The sequence below is a fragment of the Saccopteryx bilineata genome, chromosome 4 (assembly GCF_036850765.1).
Source record: "Saccopteryx bilineata isolate mSacBil1 chromosome 4, mSacBil1_pri_phased_curated, whole genome shotgun sequence".
NCBI lineage: Eukaryota > Metazoa > Chordata > Mammalia > Chiroptera > Emballonuridae > Saccopteryx > Saccopteryx bilineata.
Window position 1 is genome coordinate 288,165,726 of NC_089493.1, and position 20,345 is coordinate 288,186,070.

Below are 20,345 nucleotides of genomic sequence, written 5' to 3' on the forward strand. Positions count from 1 at the left end.
TTTCTAGCTCACCAGACTTATTCACCTCTGTTTCCCATCTCCTTCCTTCCTTCTTGCACAAACTCCGCACAAACTGGCTTCTCACTCAGCACTCCACCATCTTGGCTGCTTCACCTGGTCTCCTCCACTTGGCCTTTCTATGCTCTCTCCTCTAATGTTAATCTCAGGAACCAAGAGAGCAAGCTTCCGGTCTGCCCCACTTTATAGTGTAGATTCAAAACCTTTAATACAGCCTGACCAGGCGGTGGCGCAGTGGGTAGAGCGTCGGACTGGAATGCGGAAGACCCAGGTTCGAGACCCTGAGGTCGCCAGCTTGAGCACGGGCTCATCTGGCTTGAGCAAAAAGCTCACCAGCTTGGACCCAACGTCACTGGCTCCAGCAAGGAGTTAGTCTGCTGAAAGCCCCCAGTCAAGGCACATATGAGAAAGCAATCAATGAACAACTAAGGTGTCACAACGAAAAACTGATGATTGATGCTTCTCATCTCTCTCCTGTCTGTCTGTCCCTATCTATCCCTCTCTGATTCTCTCTCTGTCCCTGTAAAAAATAAGTAAAATAAAAACCTTTAATACAATATACAAAATAGGGAAGTCTCTAATACAAAGTCACTTATCTGAGGCATGGTGGGATTGCACCACCTCACATCAAAAAGGGTGGGAAAGGCTTAGTCCTAAAACCCCCAGGCTACAAGGCTCCTGCCTGCCCACAGCCCACCCTCAACACACATTAATATCACCCGGGCAACGGCTTCCACGTGGGCAGAGCCATCTTTAACAAAGTGAGCATAATATATTTTATCTGCCCAATAGGCTCATAAGTCAGCTTTAGTCCAGGGAACATATGAAGCTTGAAGTTTATTAGGATCCTCAGAGGGCTGAATTTGAAATTTAGAGAAGAAAAGCACCAGAGGTGGAAAAGGAAGCTGAAGGCCAGATGGTCCTGGAGGAGGAAGAGTCTGAAGGTTCTAGAGAGGGAGCCTAAGGCAAAGGAGTTGAAGGGGAAGGGCAAGACAATACTGGAGGGGAGAAGCAATCAATGTTCTTTCTCTTTATATGTTCAGCATCTTCAGTTAATTCTAAAACTTTATTGCACAATGGGGCAACTTCAGATTCTTGGAACATTTGAAGTCTCAAATTACTACTCAAAATAGGCATTCCATTTATTTTTGCCAATTTTAGCATTAGGATTATCCAGTTCAGTTTATTTTTTTAGCCTTAAAATGTTTATTTCAATATGCTCATTCTGGATAATTTCTTTAACAAGCAGGGGTTTTTTTTGTTGTTTTTTTTTTAAGGCACACTCTTAGGTAAGAGGTGCTTTTTTAAAATTTATTTTTATTCATTTTTAGAGAGGAGAGGGAGAGACAGAGAGAGAGAGAGGAGAGACAGAGAGAAGGGGGGAGGAGCTGGAAGCATCAACTCCCATATGTGCCTTGACCAGGCAAGCCCAGGGTTTCAAACCCGCGACCTCAGCATTTCTAGGTCGATGCTTTATCCACTGCGCCACCACAGGTCAGGCCAAGCAGGTTTTTAAAAAAAAATAAATGTTATTTATTATTTATTAAATTTATTGATTTTTTGGAGACAGAAAGAGGGCAAGAGAAACATCCATTTGTTGTTCCACTTAGTTGTTCCATTCATTGCCTGTATCTCCTATGTGCCCTGACTGGGCATCAAACCCCAGACCTTAGCTAGCTGATGACATCATATCCACTGAGCGACCTGGCCAGGGCCTGTCCAATTCAGTTTATAAAAAGCTTGGGAATCTCAAAGACTTTACACAATGGCCACTGAAACTCTGAGTTACTATTAGTAAGACAAGTGCATTTAGTTAAATATGCACATAAACAGGGGCTGTGGGCCCTTGGCTGGTTGGCTCAATGTAGAACATCCGCCCAATGTGTGGATGTCCTGGGTTCAATTCCCGGTCAGGGCACACAGGAGAAACACCCATCTGCTTCTCCACCCCTTCCCTCTTGCTGCTCTCTCTCTCTTTTTCTTCCCCTCCTGCAGCCATGGCTGGATTGGAGCAAGTTGGCCCCAGGCGCTGAAAATGACTCCATGACCTCCGTCTCAGGCACTAAGAAGAGGCTGGTTGCTGAATAACGAAGCAATGTCCCAGATGGGCAGAGCATCATTCCCTAGTGGGCCTTCCCTCTTCTCAATGAATAAAAAACAAAATGAGTGACTGTGGCTTTTAAACATAATCTTCACCCTCCAGTGATCGCCTAGAACAGGGGTCGGGAACTTTTTTGGCTGAGAGAGCCATGAACGCCACATACTTTAAAATGTAATACCATGAGAGCCATACAACAACCCGTGTACATTAGGCATTATCCAATAAAAATTTGGTGTTAGCTGTGATTGTCTGGATGATAGCTGTGATTGGCTCCAGCCACCTGCAACCATGAACATGAGCGGTAGGAAATGAATGGATTGTAATACATGAGAATGTTTTATATTTTTAACGTTATTATTTTTTTTATTAAAGATTTGTCTGCGAGCCAGATACAGCCATCAAAAGAGCCACATCTGGCTCGCAAGCCATAGTTCCTCACCCCTGGCCTAGAGACAAAATGCCTCTAGGAGGGGCTTTCTGATAATATTTAGGTAGGTAGCTGAGAAGTGATTTTCAGAGGCTTTTCTCTAGTCTAAAACTTCTCAAGAAATCTGTAGATTAAATACCAGCCAATCACAGTTATGGACAAAGGCGCTTTTTTTTTGACAAAGACTTTTTAAAAAGCCAATTCGTTAGCTTGCTCTAGGAAGAGAGAAGCCAAATGCTAACAGTGCAGCCCTTAGAATAGCAGCCTGATTACCCTGGCGAGTCTGGCCAGAATGCCAAACTACAGTAGCTCACGAACAAACAAGGCCTTTAAACAAAAGGAAAAAAAATTCAAAACAGTTCCCGAATAAGGCTTGGAGAGCTTCAGAACAAGAAGCGGAAGCTCAGTTCCAAGAGACTTACCCTTTCCAGCTCCTGAATTAGGGAGAGGAGACAGCTCAAGAGAGCTCTGTGGGCACCAGCACCTGTTTGCCCCAGAGCCTGAAGCTATCGCGTTTCTTCTCTGGGTTCCGAGCTAACCCCCAAAATTCGTAGGTAAAGATATCGACTAGGTATTAAATCACCAAAAAGGTTTATTCAGGAAAAATACAGGATTGCAATTCAGAACCTATAGACTTGGTAAGTCCCGTAGGGCACAGGAAGTCAAGGGGAGGTGCGACCTCAGAGCTCTGTTATAAATCTGGAGTTCTTCCTGTAGAACTTTTAATGATAACAGGGTGTGAGAGCTCATAGAGCTCTTATACGCCGTCCTCATTCTTGTCTAGGTTCACGTCTCTATCACAAATTTTGACGCTGGCGACACTACAGAATGGAACCACCGGATGGAGCGGTAGGAGAAGAGGGTGGCCCAAGAAGAGGGTCTGGAGAGAGATGAGTTGGTGACCTCCGAGACGTTAACGGGGGGTACAACACCCGCTGCCAGAAGCGCTCCTCAAACCGGCGCCTCCCTGGGTCGGAAATCGCCGTGCACTTCCGCCGGGCGGGGCCGTTGCTGGGCGGGGCGATGACGTCTCTCCGGAAGGGGCGGGTCCGCCAGGAGACTGGTCGCTGCGCGCCGCGCCGCGCCGGCCGGGAGGGGGCCGGAGCCCTTACCATGGCGGCGGCGGCGGCAGCGGTGGTAGACACCGGTAGTCGGCGCGCAGCCCTGGAGGCGGTGACGGCAGCGCCCGAACGGGGCGGCGGGAGCTGCGTGCTGTGCTGCGGGGACCTGGAGGCCACAGCATTGGGCCGCTGCGACCACCCCGTGTGCTACCGCTGCTCCACCAAGATGCGGGTGCTGTGCGAACAGCGATACTGCGCCGTGTGCCGCGAGGAGCTGCGCCAGGTGTGTCGTGGCGGTCGGCCTGAGCGTTCAGGGCGCCGGGGCGGTCAATGGAGGGCGGCCGGGCGGGGCGGCCTTGGGCGGCGGGGACCTGGCATCCGGAAGGGGACTTGCTTTCCTGATGTCCGCTCGCGGGCCTGATGGCGCCGGCTTTCCGAAAGAGAGGCCTGGCGGGCCACCCGGGGTGGGGTCCTGACCGCGAGGCCTACTGTGGGCTGTCTGGGGCCGGGAGGCAGGGGGTGACGGAGAAGGGTCGAAGAGGGAGTGGTCCCTGTGGGTACAGAGCCTGGGGACTTGACTTCTGCGCTCAGGGAATTCTCGTTGGGCCATAGGAGTGTCATACTTCTCGACCTGCTCGTCTTTTGGAGTTTATCCCTCAGGAATCTCCACTCTAGCGGAGAAGACAGGGCAAGTGGGCACCTGCAGAGGTCAAACTTGGCTTTTCCAACCCAGCCGTGCTCCTGGCCCACCCCAGCCCGCCCTTACTGAGACTGGCAATTTTCATCTGTTGAGTGGAGGTAGCACTCAGACTTTCCAACAGAGGCGAAGGGAGAACCATTAAGGGCTCCTCCGAGTGCTTGGTGGGTGGGGATACAAGGGCCCTGAAGTTTCCTCCTTGCCAGTTCCGACTGGGGGGGAGGCTCATTCAGCTCCTTAGTGAAGGGGAGAGTTTCTGACTCTGTCCAGACGTGAAAGCCCTGGAGGGGTCAGAGGGCACCTGGGAGCTTTCCTCCTGCCTCCCTGCAATGCCAGCTGCTGGCTGGGAGCACCTACGTGGGGCTCCCTTGATTTGCTGTGCTTTGAGATCTGTTTGCTTCTAGCATTGTGAAATTTCCCTAGTTTGTTCATGGAAAGTTTGGGCTGGAGACATCTGCCGGGCAATCTAACTTTCTTTCCTTTTCCTAGAAGTGAAGCAGAAATGACATTGTTGAGGAATAAGTTTCTTCTTCTTCTTTTTCTTCTTCTTTTTTGTAATTTTATTTATAGATTTTAGAGAGAGGAGAGAGAAAGGGGGGGTGAGGAGCAGGAAGCATCAACTCGTAGTAGTTGCTTCTGGTATGTGCCTTGACCAGGCAACCCCGGGGGTTTTGAACTGGTGACCTCAGCATTCCAGGTCAACACTTCATCCACTGCACCACCACAGGTCAGGCTCATTTTTTCTTTTTTAAAGTATACATTTATGGTAAAGAAGCCAGGTGGATTCTGTGCCCTATCGGAAAGATATTTGGGGATGCTGTTAGTCTGTAATGGGGTGGACAGAAATGGATGTGGTCCTGGCAGAGATCTGGGGTGTAGGAAGAGTCAGGGAAACCTTGGGCTTACTCAGTGGGCACCTCCCAGTTTTGCCAGAGCCTGCCTTGCCAGCCAGAGTTGTGTAGCATGACGTAACTCTTGAATGGCCAGGTTTTCCCCTGCACCTATAGCTTTCCTCCAGAAAAGAAGGTGCTGAAGAGACCCTGGTTCTGGGCACTGCTGGTCTCACTCAAGTGAACCAATACCTATGTATGGTTACTATAGCCACATCTGGCCTTTCTTACTCCCTGTGGGTCCCACACCCTCCCAGTGCTTTGTGGCAAGGGGGTGTTGACATGAGTTGTCAGCAGGGTCCAGCTGGGATGTGGTTTGGCATCAGGTGGCTCTGGCTGACCTTGGCCTTCTTGGGCCTGCCCCAGATCACTGGGCAGCAGGAGGGTGTCCTGGGAAGGTTGGAGAGATGATGCTCCTCTCCATTAATCCTGCCTCCCACTCTTGAACTTGCAGCTCTGCCCTAACCCTTCTCGTTTTCTTGTTGAGTTCTACACTCTCCTCTGAATTTCTGTGTCCCATACCCACTGAGGAATCCCATAGCAACCCACAGCCCTGGAACCTGCCTCTGCTCTGCCTTCCCTTATGGGACTAAGTCTGAAAAAAACTGGGAGGAAAGTGTGCCAAGATGCTGTGTGGAACAGGCCAGCTCTCTGCTGGTGAAATCCTGTACCTTGGCTGAGTGCTTCTTGTGCTGGCCTATGGGGGCAGGCATTGGGAAGAGCAGATGCAGCATAGCCCTGCAGCTGCTGGGCAGGTGAAAAGCCAGATCAATCTAGATTGCTGGCAGGTTCTCAGGGTGGAGGCTGAGTCCCAGCTGAGGGCACCCAGGTTGAGAATGATGTCACGTCCCCTAGTTCCCATCCCTTCTTCCCTGGTTGCATCTTTCCCACAGGCAGCTTCTTCCAAAAGATGACTCTCATCTTGCTTTCCACCTTGTCCTGATCCCCAGTGATGTCAAAGAGGCTTGATGGGGCTGCTGTACAAAGTGGGATGTATCTGAGCTAGAAGGGGCCCTGGAGGCCACCTAATACAGCGTCAACCCCCATGTCACCAGCAGGAAGTGGAAGGGGAGGCTGAAGGTGTGACCTGCTGACTCAAGCTATGCTTTTCTGTTGTTGGTGCCTCTTTCCACCTTGGTCCTGGACCCCTCTTCTAAGAGGGCCCTGGAGGTGCCTGTACTCTCTGGGATGATCCCTGGGGGCCCACACTGTATTTCTTCCCTTGTCCTAGACCAGGGGTCCCCAAACTATGGCCCGCGGGCCGCATGTGGCCCCCCGAGGCCATGTATCCGGCCCCCGCTGCACTTCTGGAAGGGGCACCTCTTTCATTGATGGTCAGTGAGAGGAGCATAGTTCCCATTGAAATACTGGTCAGTTTGTTGATTTAAATTTACTTGTTCTTTATTTTAAATATTGTATTTGTTCCCATTTTGTTTTTTTACTTTAAAATAAGATATGTGCAGTGTACGTAGGGATTTGTTCATAGTTTTTTTTATAGTCCGGCCCTCCAATGGTCTGAGGGACAGTGAACTGGCCCCTGTGTAAAAAGTTTGGGGACCCCTGCCCTAGACCATCCTCACTACCCACCCTTCACCATCTGGCTCAGTCTTGCCAGTGGTCACTGTTGGCATCACCTGTGTTCTCATGCACTCATTCCTAGTGCCCACTACATACCAGGAGTGGGGAGCAGCAAGACCCCAGCCTTGTCCCTGTGGAGTGCTCCGAGGAGAGCTCTCTTACCCTCATCTACCCCTTTCTCTCCTCAGGGACTAGCCTGGCCATCCTGGGCCAGCCCAGGGGTCCGCTCTCCCACTTGGTCAATTAGTGCCTGGCATACCCAGGATGACCCATTGTCAAGTGGCCTGGCCTGGTCTGGCCTCTGTCCTTGGACCCATGACCCCCTTCCATCAGTTGATCACCAAGGTGGGTAGGTCTCAGGTCACACTGGTTGGGTCCCTGGTGGGTTCCTGCCCATCCCTGGCCAGGCCACCATCCCTTGTCCTTGTCCAGCCACTCAGTCTTACCATTCACCTCACCCTCTGCTGGGGACAGGGACACTAGCCATACCAGGCTGCACTGCTATCCCTTTATGTGCTTTTTGCTGGGCTCCGTCTCTGGTGCAGGCCTGGAATGGGGCCCATTCCCAGTCTCTCAGCCTGTGTGGGAGGGGGAGTTAGCATTTCCCCACTCCACGGCCATGGCTCCAAGCCTGCTCCCTCTCATTCTCCTAAAACCCCAGCTATGCACCTGTATGCCCTCAGTAACTTTCCTTTCCCAAGCCTCTTCCTATGGTCCTGATCCCTTCCTGAGCCAATGTAGTGTCTCCCTTCTCTTGGCTTAGCTCAGGTGTGCCCAGCCTGGGCTGCCCTACCAGGCTTCTCAGGAGGGACAAGCACCCACCCAAGCAGCTTGGTGATTGATCTTGAGATCTGCACCCTGCCTCTGTCCATGGCAAGGATTTAAGGGAGACACTACCCACGGTAGATCAGAGCTGACCTCTGAAAAGAGGCTATTCCATCCAGTACAGGTTTTCTTTGGGGAAGGAAGTCTTTTCTCTGCTGAGTCTGTTGTGCTTGGACGCTTCTTGGCAGCATCCAGGATTCTCTTGGGGCCTGCTTGCCTGGCCACCTCGCAGGCGGGTGCTGGGGCTCCTAAGTCTGCAGCCTGTGTTGCCTCAGCATAGCTGACGTACCGCCCCTAGCAGGTAACTCCTCCAGCAGCATCCTGCCTGGCTCGCGGCCCTGGGTCTGTGGGCACCTCTCCCTGGGCAGGACGCAGGGGAACTGGGTCTGGGCTGGAAAGGCACCCTTGGGAGGACTGGAAGGCAGGTCTGGCCATGGGCTCGCCTTGAGATCCCGTGAGAAGAGGCTAGCTTGAGGCCCAGGCTGAGGACAAGCTGGGGAGCGGTGTAGAGTGGGACCTTTGGGTGGTGGAACCACACCTCCCTTCTGAGGACATGGGAGCTCAGCTGGGATGAGTCTCCCACTTGAGCTCAACATGTGGCAGAGGGCAGTGCCTGACCTTGACACACATGTGACTTGGGGAAGAAAGGCCTGTTGGGGCCCAGCTCAACCCTCCTCCAGAATGGGTGTGGCTGGACCATGACCATGACGCTTCCTTGCTTCCTTTGGGCTCCTGTGGGGATGAAATAGGGGACAGGCTTGGGTGTCAGCCAACCCACCTTCCTTGTCCTCAGAAGTAGAGGCTGAGCTCCCTGGCTCCTTACCCAGGGAACCAGTTTTAACTACCTTGCTGCTGGGAGACAGTGTGACCACCCGCTCTCCCCAGCCAGTCCTGTGCTTTCCCAGGTTCATGGCCATTCCAGGTCCCAGATATTCTCCCTGGTTCAACCTAAACTTAATGGAATGACTTTGTTATGACCTTTCTTAATGTGAAGATCCTTCCACCCCGCTCCCCAATGTGTTGGTGAGGATTCCAGGCTGAGGCAAGCACCCAGCTCCAGCCTGGGGGGGCAGTAGTGGAGCAGGAAGGGGCCTGGAGGAGACAGGCTTGTGTCTTGATCCAGGGGAAGGTGGGGGGGCCAGAGAGAATGGGGGCTGGAGGATGAGGGAGCCCTGGAGAAAACAGTGCCCTTGGTGGCTCAGGGGAGGCCCGGGCACTAGGACAGGTGTTGGGTTATCCAGTGCAGGCGTCTGGAAGGGCAGGGCAGGCCCAGCAGGCTTTACCCAAGTGTGCTCGAGACCCCTGAGAGGCTGCTGAGCTGAAGAAGTTTCGGCAGCCAGCCCTTGTCACGTACACTCCAGCTCATCCCCTTGGTGCCAACAAGCAGAAAGCTGGCCAAGAACAGTCAGGACCATGACTGAGTCCTGTGGAGGAGCCCTTCTCCTATGGCATCATGGAACTGTCATGGGTGGACACAGAGTAGCCAGACCTGAACACATGGTCACCTGACTCATCTTGTCCTAGCAGCATTTATTTCCTTAGCTGCTTCTTGGACTGTGCTCAAACCCCATGTGATTAACCCTGATTGGCCTGGACATTTGGTCCTTGTCACTGCCCCCTGGGGCAGCCTCTGTGTAGGTATATACTTGGCTGTGAAATGAGGGGGGAGCCGCCCCCTAGGGGTGAGGCTGCGCATTGTGGGTCTGTCCGAGCTACTCTGAGTTCACAGACTGTGGGTGAGGAGAGGGGCCTCCCTCTGGCCGCCTGGGAGGAACCCTGAGTGCCTTTTCTTTTAGCCTGACTGCGTCCTCCAGTAGCTGACCACTGCCCTGCTCACCAGGCCCTCTCATTTTCCGTTCTAGGTGGTCTTTGGAAAGAAGCTTCCTGCCTTTGCCACAATCCCCATCCACCAGCTGCAGCATGAGAAGAAGTATGATATTTACTTTGCTGATGGGAAAGTGTTTGCCTTGTACAGGTGAGGAAGGAAGCATCAGTTCAGGCTCCTAGGGTCTTGGCCAGCCCGCATCTGTGGGGCACTGTGGCAGGGGTGGGCACATCCCCGTCACCTCTTGTGCTCAGAATCCTCAGGAGGGTGGGGGCACTTGGTGCAGTGTGGGTATCAGGACCAGGTGGCTAGGTTCTGTCCTCCGTTTCCTTTCCTGTAACTGGGGACGCTCAGCACCCTGCTGAGGTGGGGGCAGGGGGTGAATTCAGAGAAAGCACTTCTGGCATAGCACCCAGTACCTGCTTTCTGGAGCCTTGTGAGGTGCAGAGTTCCTGCAAGTTAGGCTCTTGGCCCATGACAGGAAAACTTCACGAAGGGGTACAGTTGTCATGAGGTGGCCCTAGTCTTCCAGGTGAGGGGCGGCCCCTGGCTTGGCTGGAACCTGGGCTTTAGACACCAGTCCCCTGTGTGGCCTTATCATCGTGTTCACTTGATGCAGGGGTTAGTCTCCTGGGTCATAGACGCAGCCCTATCTTGTGGCCTTGCTTGGCTTAGGCCCTGTTGGGGAACAGCTCTTACCCTGGGCCCAACACCATCTGACTCAGAGGTCAGAGCCTGGAGGGGCGTGGGGGGGTGCCTGTCCTGGCCCCCGCTCCCAGGGCACCCACAGGGGCATGGACTGAGGGGACCTGAGGAGGTGCCGGAGCGTGCTCCAGGTGGCGATGCTGAGTGTGAGGCTGGGTGGCTCTTGGTGTCTCCCAGGCAGCTGCTACAGCACGAGTGCCCAAGGTGTCCTGAGCTGCCACCTTTCGGCCTCTTCGGAGACCTGGAGCAGCATATGAGGAAGCAGCATGAGCTCTTCTGCTGCAAGCTGTGCCTCAAACACCTCAAGGTACGCCCCAACTCCCACAGCACCTGCCTGGGGCTCTCCCTAGGTCTCCGAGGGCCCCAGGCAGAGGGCTGTGGGGCCAGGCCCTCTAGAGGGGGCAGTATGGTGGGGCTTAGTTGATAGCTGTGAGAGGCTGATTGCTGCCTCTGACTTTGGATAGGCTGGACCCTTGAAAAGCCCCCCACCCCAGGATCGCTCCTCCCAGCTCTCTTAGCTCTCACAGCCCTCCGGGGGGAGGTGGGGAGTGAGGCTTCATACAGCTCAGGCAGGGAAGGTCTATGTAGGCCCACTAGGCTTGGTGTCTGGGGCTCTGGAGTACAGCTGGTACCATCTGGGAGCCCACGTCCTGTGCCCAGCCCCCTGTTCTTTGCAGATCTTCACATACGAGCGCAAGTGGTACTCACGCAAGGACCTGGCACGGCACCGCATGCAGGGAGACCCTGATGACACATCGCACCGTGGGCACCCACTCTGTAAGTTCTGTGACGAGCGCTACCTGGACAATGATGAGCTGCTGAAGCACCTGCGTCGAGATCACTACTTCTGCCACTTCTGTGACTCAGATGGGGCCCAAGACTACTACAGGTGGGTACAGGGCAGCATGGGGTAGTCCCTAGGACACCTGGAGCAGGCTGGGCAGAGGCCGCTGGCTGGGGTGGTGGGGCTGACAGGGCTCCTGCTGACACCCTGTCAGCGACTACGCTTATCTGCGGGAGCACTTCCGGGAGAAGCACTTCCTGTGTGAGGAGGGCCGTTGCAGTACTGAGCAGTTCACCCATGCCTTCCGCACCGAGATCGACCTCAAGGCCCACAAAACAGCCTGCCACAGCCGGAGCCGCGCTGAGGCCCGCCAGAATCGCCAGATTGACCTGCAGTTCAGCTACACGCCGCGGCACTCACGTCGGAATGAAGGTGAGCAGGGCCTCCCTTCTGCCTAGCAGGGCCCCTAGGGATCCAGCCCGGTGCTCCTGACGCAGAGTTCCCACTTTCCTGCTCGGGAGGCCTCAGACCCAGGGCCTGATTTGATCCTTCCTGTGTCGGTGGGGACAAGGAACATCTGCCGAGTCTGCTTCTCCTCTGAGCACACTGTGACTACAGGGAGCAGGGAGCTCTTTTTCCTGGCCTGTTCCCACAGCATCTTGGGTCTGCTCTTCTGGAGTCCCTGGGACTCTCCCCGAGTTGGAGGGTTGTTGAGCACCTGCTGTGTGGGGGTCTTGTCGTGAGGCTATGGAGCGACAGGCTTAGACCCCTCTCTAAGCCCACTTCTTGCTCTGACCTGGTTCCGAGGCCATAGAAGCCTGGGGCTGGTGTGAACCCCTTGAGATGTCTGAGCTTGTCCCTTGGGCTGTGCTGGGGGACAGGGAAGCCTCTGCTGTACAAGCCAGAGCACGAGCATCAGTCTGGCCTGGGCCTATAACAGGCTGTATGCCGGCCACAGGGATCGTCAGTGGTGAGGACTATGAGGAGGTGGACAGGTACAACCGCCAGGGCCGAGCTGGCCGGGCCAGTGGCCGTGGAGCGCAGCAGAGCCGCCGAGGAAGCTGGAGGTACAAGAGGTGGGAGTATTTGCATGCTGCTGACCTTCTCCGGGCACCACTGCTGTGGGGCAGCAGCCCTCAGCTGGACTGGGAACAGGCACAGGGCTCATGGGACTCTAGCCTTCTAGTATCTGGTGTCCTGGGCATGGCCAGAGGGTCTGCTCAGTGTCCTCAGTGAACAGACATTTCCTCCTCTTTCCTCTAGTTTCAGCCAGACACATTAGGACTTGCAGATTGGGGTGGGTGAGAGGGGCAGCTGTGCCATGAAATACCAGTGCTGCAGGCACATGCTCAGTCTTGGGTTGCTCCCAATGCCAAGCCAGATCCAGGCAACTTTAGATTCTAGATCAGGCGTCCCCAAACTACGGTCCACGGGCTGCATGCAGCCTGCTGAGGCCATTTATCTGGCCCCCTGCTGCACTTCCGGAAGGGGCACCTCTTTTCATTGGTGGTCAGTGAGAGGAGCACTGTATGTGGCGGCCCTCCAACGGTCTGAGGAACAGTGAACTGGCCCCCTGTGTAAAAAGTTTGGGGACTCCTGTTCTAGATGTTACTAACCCAGACACTGAGCCCAGATGCTGCCTGTAAGCTATAGCCATAAGGCTGGTGGGAGGACCCCTGCAGCTCTACAGCTCCCTCTTGTGGCCAGGGAAGGTGGGCCAACACTAACTCGGCTGGCCTTAGGCCTAGCTCCCAGCAGCCTCCTGGTGTCCAGACTTCCTAGGGCTGAGGCCCCTCCCAGCCTCTTGCCCTGCACACTGCTGTAGTCCAGGGCCCTGCTCGGTCTGAAGGCCTCCCCATCTCAGGGAAGAAGAGGACCGAGAAGTTGCAGCTGCCATCCAGGCCTCGGTGGCCACACAGCAGCTGCAGGAGCTGCACAGGAGTGAGGACCGGGAGGAAAGCAGCAGGCTCAAGAAGGAGGAGGCAGGGTCATGGGGGCCCGAGGAGCCCCGGGGGTCCCGGCGCCTGCTTCGGACTCAGGGTGAAGGCCCAGGTGAGCCGGCCCAACTGCATGCAGCTCTGCCTGGGCCTGGGAGCCCCTGGGAAGCTCCTTGGTCACCCAAGAGGTCCTTTTCGTACTCCCTCGATGTCGGTCAGCCCTGGCACAGGGTCATTTTGTGGCTTGCAGGCCCCAAGGAAGCCTCGACGAACGGTCCTGTGAACCAAGAGGCCTTCCCAGCTGCAGGAGCCCCACTTCTGAGGTACACACGCATGTGAACTGGGCGGAAGTGCAGAGCTCATGGAGGGTGGGTGCAGGGTGGTCCAGGTCCGGGCAGGCCACTGACCCCTCTCCCCTCCCTGGGCTCAGCGCCCTCCCGTCCCCCATTTCGAAGCTCAAGGATGAAGATTTCCCCAGTCTCTGCACTTCCTCTTCCTGCTCCACGGCAGCAGCGCCGGGCCCTGTGGGGCTGGCACTGGTGTACCCTGTTCCCACAAGGGGCAGGAGCACCTTCCGGGATGATGACTTCCCTGCCCTGGTGTCCTCAACCGCCAAGCCCAGCACAGTCCCCACCAGCCTCATCTCGGCCTGGAATAACAGCAGCAGCAAGAAGGTGGTGCAGCCCACCCCAGGGGCCCAGGCTGCCGGAGGGGGCAGTCAGCCCCCCAGGAAGTCTGGGAAGGGGGGTAAGGGCAGCAAGAAGGGTGGGCTGCCCCCCATGGAGGAGGAGGAAGAGGAGGATAGCCGCACTGGCCTCACTACCCAGGAGCTGCGTAGCGTGCCCACCACAGTTGCTGTGTCCTCCCTGCTGGCTCTGGCCTCCACCCAGACCTTTACCAAAGTCGGCAAGAAGAAGAAGGTGGGCTCTGAGAAGCTGGATGCTGCATCACCCCTGCCACAGTTTCCTGACAAAGATGGGCCCCCTGGCACTGAGCAGGCCCCCTTAGCCACCACGGGCAGAGCTGAGGGTCCAGTTGCTGTCATTGTCAATGGACACACAGAAGGGCCGGCCCCTGCTCGGAGTGTCCCCAAGGAACCCCCTGGGCTCCCACGGCCCCTAGGGCCCCTTCCCTGCCCCACATCCCAAGAAGACTTCCCAGCTCTCGGTGGCCCCTCTCCACCCAGGATGCCCCCTCCCCCAGGTAGGTACACCTGGCTCAGGCCTACTTCTAAACATCTGGGAAGGGGCCGGGGTAGCAGAGTCAGGCTGGAGCCCCACCCCAGGGCAGAGGTTATGTTGTACAGGCAGACAAAGGACTGCAGGCCGGCGGGATTTCAGCCTGTGTAGTACTTTCCAGCAGCCTTGGCAGCATAGAAGTCTAGATGCCAAAGATACCATCACCTGTGAAACAGCATGATCTTGGCCCACCACTTAATCTCTTTGTGTTCCATTCTCCATGTAAAACTGGGCGATCCCAGCAGTTAACTAAAGTCAGGGTTTGCCACAAGAGAGTGCAGCATTTGTGCTGGCTCTGGGCACCATCTGGCTCGAGTCTACTCTTCAGGGGAGGTACGGTCTGGATGGGAAGCCTGGTCCTGGGGATCTGGGAAGCAGAGGACAAGGCCTGGCTGTCCTTGGCCGGCTAGGCTCATTGTCTGGGTCTTGGTGTGCCACCCCCATAGGCTTCAGCTCTGTGGTCCTTCTGAAGGGCAGTCCACCCCCACCTCCGCCGGGTCTGGTGCCCCCAGTCAGCAAGCCGCCCCCTGGCTTCTCGGGCCTCCCCAGCACCCACCCTGCTTGTGTCCCCAGCACTACCACCACAAGAGCGTAAGTGAGGCAGACTGCCTGGCCTTGTGCTCTTGGGGGCCAAGGGAGAGTGCCCTCACCTTGGACCACCCCAAAGACTGAAGCCTCCATCTCCTGACCCCCACATCCAGGCTGACACCAGCACCTCAGGCCTACCTAGTCCCCGAGAACTTCCGGGAGAGGAACCTGCAGCTCATCCAGTCCATCAAGGACTTCCTGCAGAGTGATGAAGCCCGCTTCAGCGAGTTCAAGAGTCACTCGGGGGAGTTTAGACAGGTTAGGCTGGTGGGAGGAGGAGGTGGAGGTGGGGTGGGGGCAGTAGTGCAGCCTGCCACCTGGGGCCCAGGTGTGGGCCAGGGGTGACTGAGTCTGGCTCTGGGTGGTAGGGCATAATCTCCGCAGCCCAGTATTATAAGAGTTGCCGGGACCTGCTTGGGGAGAACTTCCAGAAGATCTTCAATGAGCTGCTGGTGCTCCTGCCTGACACAGCCAAGCAGCAGGAGCTGCTGTCTGCACACACGGACTTCCGAGGCCAAGACAGGCTTCCTGGCACCAAGGCCAAGAAGAACAAGAAGAGTGCGTGGCAGGCCAGCACCCAGCAGATGGGGTTGGACTGCTGTGTATGCCCCACCTGCCAGCAGGTGCTCGCAAATGGTGACGTCAGCAGCCACCAGGCTCTGCACACTGCCCAGGATGACGACTTCCCCTCTCTGCAGGCTGTTGCCAGGACCCTCACATAGCTCCTGCTGTATGGGTAGGAGTGGCCACACCTGCAAGCCTCTTTTGTCCCTCTTCCTCCTCCTGGACTGCCAGGCAGCCTGGTGAGGCCACATGCTCAGGCCCCTTGGTTGGCCGGCCCACCAAGGGTCATAAGGACAGCCCAGCACACTGTCAGGCAGGAGTCCTCCTGGTTTCCTCTTGGGAACTGGGCAGACACCCTTGCCTCAGTGGTGCGCCAGTCATGGTTTGTATCTCATGGTGTTGGAAGGTTCCAGGGGAGGGAAGAGCCAGGGTGCCAGGACTTGTTTGTGCTATTAGAGCTAGTGGCCATAGAGGCCCGATCCAGGACTTCTGGAGCCTGAGGGCTATACAGCACCATGGCCCCCAAGCCTGAAGCTGTGGGTTCCCTGGTGCTGGAGTAAAATAGTGTGTTGTGTCAACAGTTGGCTATTTCATGATTCAAGAATGTTCAGGATTAAAAGCAGACACGAAATTGTACTACTTGAAGTTAAATCTTTCTATGAAACAAGCTGAATCTGGGATCTCAAATTGCCTCTGACCTTTTATAAAAATTTATCTTCAAATAAATTTATTTTGCAATAATGCACATAGCTGGTGGTTTATTTTTTTATTTTTTTAATTTTTAATTTTTTTTACAGAGAGAGTCAGAGAGAGGGACAGACAGACAGGAACGGAGAGATGAGAAGCATCAATCTTTTTTTTTGTTGTTGCGCTTTGCAACACCTTAGTTGTTCATTGATTGCTTTCTCATATGTGCCTTGACTGCGGGCCTTCAGCAGACCGAGTAACCCCTTGCTGGAGCCAGCGACTTTGGGCTCAAGCTGGTGAGCTTTTGCTCAAACCAGATGAGCCCGCACTCAAGCTGGCGACCTCGGGGTCTCGAACCTGGGTCTTCCGCATCCCAGTCCAACGCTGCGCCGCCACCTGGTCAGGCTTTTTTTTTTTTTTTTTTTTTTTTTTACAGAGACAGAGTCAGAGAGAGGGATAGATAGGGACAGACAGGAACAGGAGAAGCATCAATCATTAGTTTTTTGTTGTGACACTTTAGTTGTTCATTGATTGCTTTCTCCTATGTGCCTTAACCATAGGGCTACAGCAAACTGAGTAACCCCTTGCTCGAGCCAGCGACCTTGGGTCCAAGCTGGTGAGCTTTGCTCAAACCAGATGAGCCCATGCTCAAGCTGGTGACCCCAGGGTCTTGAACCTGGGTCCTCTATATCCCAGTCCAACGCTCTGTCCACTGCGCCACCGCCTGGTCAGGCAGCACATTGCTGGTGTTAATGAACTTTCTACCTTCTGTGTTACTCAGTTGCAAGGGAAACTCTGAGTCTTTACTATAGCATCTCAGCCAGTAGAAGGCCTGTGGGGAGAGTTGGGTAGCTGGGCTATGCTCATAGGAAGCAGAAGCCAACCTAGGGCCTCAATCTTGGAGGTCTGGCACTGCCTAATCCTTGACCCACTTTGTACCCAGTAAAATTATACTTCCAGCCTGACCAGGCAGTGGCGCAATGGATAAAGCATCGGACTGGGATGCGGAGGACCCAGGTTCGAGACCCCGAGGTTGCCAGCTTGAGCACGGGCTCATCTAGTTTGAGCAGAAAGCTCACCAGCTTGGACCCAAGGTCTCTGGCTTGAGCAAGGGGTTACTCGGTCTGCTGTAGCCCCATGGTCAAGGAACATATGAGAAAGCAATCAATGAACAACTAAGGTGTCGCAATGAAAAACTGATAATTGATGCTTCTCATCTCTCTGTGCATTCCTGTCTGTCTGTCCCTATCTATCGCTCTCTCTGACTCTCTCTCTCTCTCTCTCTCTCTGAAAAACAAAACAAAACTATACTTCCAGAATGCAAGAGGCTTCTAGACATAAGGCCCACATCCATAGGTGAGTGAAATAGCTATTAAAGGTGGACTTTTCCAAGAAAATTTAGAACCAGGAGAGGGGCACATCTAAATTACTAAAATTAGTTTGTGGCCCTGGCCGGTTGGCTCAGCGGTACAGCGTCGGCCTGGCGTGCGGGAGACCCGGGTTCGATTCCCGGCCAGGGCACACAGGAGAAGCGCCCATCTGCTTCTCCACCCCTCCCCCTCTCCTTCCTCTCTGTCTCTCTCTTCCCCTCCTGCAGCCAAGGCTCCATTGGAGCAAAGATGGCCCGGGCGCTGGGGATGGCTCTGTGGTCTCTGCCCCAGGCGCTAGAGTGGCTCTGGTCATGGCAGAGCAACCCCCCGGAGGGGCAGAGCTTTGCCCCTGGTGGGCATGCCGGGTGGATCCCGGTCGGGTGCATGCGGGAGTCTGTCTGACTGTCTCTCCCCATTTCCAGCTTCAGAAAAATACAAAAATAGCCTGACCTGTGGTGGCGCAGTGGATAAAGCGTTGACCTGGAAATGCTGAGGTCGCCGGTTCAAAACCCTGGGCTTGCCTAGTCAAGGCACATATGGGAGTTGATGCTTCCAGCTCCTCCCCCCCTTCTCTCTCTGTCTCCCCCTCTCCTCTCTAAAGATGAATAAATAACTTTTTTTAAAAAACTGACATTAAAAAAAAAATACAAAAATAAATAAATAAAATAAAATTAATTTGTGATCTAGTATTTTGGGTTTTGTTTTTTTTATTTTATTTTATTTACTTTTTGTTTATTCATTTTAGAGAGGAGAGGGAGAGGGAGAGAAAGAGAGGAGAGACAGAGAGAGAGAGAGATGGGGGAGGAGCTAGAAGCATCAACTCCCATATGTGCCTTGACCAGGCAAGCCCAGGGTTTCTAACCTGCGACCTCAGGATTTCCAGGTCGAGGCTTTATCCACTGCACCACCACAGGTCAGGCGTGATCTAGTATTTTGGAAGGTTACCGGACACACTGAAATTTCATTTTTATGCCCCAAACACATACAAATAAAAAGTTCTAAACACATAATCCTATCCCAATAAAGCAAAGGAATGTCCTTACATGAGAAGAAATGGAGATTTCTTTAAAAGAAGCAGAAGGGGGCACCCATAGTGATGAAGGCCAAAGTCGGCGGCCTGCAGAGGGGCCAGGACACAGCCACATGGCTGCATTGCCACTGTCAGCCTGAAGCTGAGGACTTAGATGGTACTGCTTGCCTGCTGGTTCTGGAGCAATGTCTCTGAGTAATGGCCATGATCAGTGGCCCCTGGGGGAGAGCCTTCATCCCCTCACCCTCCATCCAGCAGTGCATCAGAGGCCACAGAGAAGTCACCTGCATTTCCCACCACATACAAGAAGTGCTACATAGCTGATGCCTTCTGAAGATCTGAGCACAATCAACCCCACAGAAGAGTAATTGGAACTGGGATGTTGCTTGAGTGTGGGATCACAGTCAACCCCATGGTTGCCAGCTTGAGCCCAAAGGTTGATGGCTTGAGCAACGGGTCACTCGCTCTGCTAGAGACCACTGGTCAAAGCACATATAAGAAAGCAATCAATGAAAGTGCTGCAACAAAGAATTGATGATTCTCATCTCTCTTCCTTCTTTTCTCTCTGTCCCATCTGTCTCCCTGTCTCTCTGTCGCAGCAAAAGAAAAACAAAAAACAAAAAACCCAGCCTGACTGGTGGTGCACAGTGGATAGAGGACCCCAGTTCTAAACCCCAACGTCACCAGCTAGAGTTCAGGCTTGCCAGCTTGAGCACGGGGTTGCTGGCTTGAGTGCAGGATCATAGACATGATCCCAAAGTTGCTGGCTTGAGCACAAAGGTCACTGGCTTGAGCCCCCTGGTGAGGCACATATGAGAAGAAATCAACAAACAAAGCCTGATCTGTGGTGGTGCAGTGGGTAAGGCATTGGGCTGGAATGCTGAGGTCACTACAGTGTGTCTGTAAAGTCATGGTGCACTTTTGACGGGTCACAGGGAAGCAACAAAAGACAATATAAATGTGAAATCTGCACCAAATAAAAGGAAAACCCTTGATGGGGATGCAGCATAATCAAATGTCAAAATAACCTAGAGATGTTTTCTCTGAACATATGTACCCTGATTTATCAATGTCACCCCATCAAAATTAACCAAAAAAAAAAAAAAGAATTTGTCTCACAGCTAATTCAGGCAGTTAGAAGAATAGTATAAGGATGCTAATTCTGCTTCTTAGGCCACTTCCTGCAAAAGGGGCCCCAAGAAAATTGGTGATTTGGCTCCTCTGATTTTGCCAATTGGATTTAAAAAAATAGGTCAGGAACGCCCTGAAATGGAACTAACAATACAAGGGCATAAATTTAAAGGACTTTTAGATACTGGAGCTGATGTATCTGTTATTGCTAAGCTACATTGGCCTCCTTCCTGGCCCACTCATGCAGCAGCCACAGAATTACAAGGTATAGGGCAGAGTAAATCCCCTCAACAAAGTTTTAGTTTTTTACATTGAGAAGATTAAGAAGGTCATTCTGGATTTTTTAAGCCTTATGTGCTTCCTGGATGGCCAGTTAATCTGTGGGGTAGAGATGTTTTGAAAAATACGGGAGCGTTGCTTGTCAGTCCTAAGGGTTTAGTCAGTACTCAGATGCTTGATCGGGGACTTTTGCCCACTAGGGGACTAGGGAAAGAAGAGCGAGGAATTCTCCCCCCATAGAAGTGGCTCCCAATAACAGAAGGTGTGGATTAGGATATCAAAATTTAGCATAGGGGTCTTGGTAGCTTCTGCTACCCCAATAATGCATTGTGCAGACCCAATTACTTGGAAATCAGATAATCCTGTATGGGTAGACCAATGGCTCCTTTCTCAGGAGAAACTTAGGGCAGCTGCTCAATTGGTACAAGAGCAGCTACAGCTTGGGCACATTAAACCATCTACTAGCCCATGGAATACACTTCCATATTTTGATCTTGTCACTTCCTTGATTATCAAGGGGCATAGGCGACCCTTACAGCTTATAGGTTTTGAGCCTCAAAATTATTGTTGTTCCTTTTTTCAAGTATCAACAACAATGCCTCTGGGAAAC

At 53.6% G+C, this 20,345-nt stretch overlaps 1 protein-coding gene across 4 annotated transcripts; it reads left to right on the top strand.

Moving 5' to 3' along the window:
• Positions 1–3,090: 3,090 nt before the first annotated feature.
• Positions 3,091–15,874, top strand: ZNF598 (zinc finger protein 598, E3 ubiquitin ligase). 4 transcript variants are annotated; one of them, XM_066275270.1, is made up of 12 exons: positions 3,091–3,890; positions 9,460–9,572; positions 10,305–10,434; positions 10,805–11,016; positions 11,126–11,343; positions 11,852–11,978; positions 12,776–12,963; positions 13,099–13,171; positions 13,279–14,051; positions 14,533–14,677; positions 14,788–14,932; positions 15,043–15,874. In XM_066275270.1, exons 1-12 carry the CDS (start codon positions 3,570–3,572, stop codon positions 15,394–15,396), a joined length of 2,799 nt encoding a protein of 932 aa, XP_066131367.1. In that variant the 5' UTR covers positions 3,091–3,569; the 3' UTR covers positions 15,397–15,874. The 4 variants fall into 4 exon arrangements, with proteins under 4 accessions (XP_066131367.1, XP_066131365.1, XP_066131369.1 ...); XM_066275268.1 differs by having other exon boundaries at positions 3,094–3,890; positions 11,852–11,987; XM_066275272.1 differs by having other exon boundaries at positions 3,094–3,890; positions 11,870–11,978.
• Positions 15,875–20,345: the final 4,471 nt, after the last annotated feature.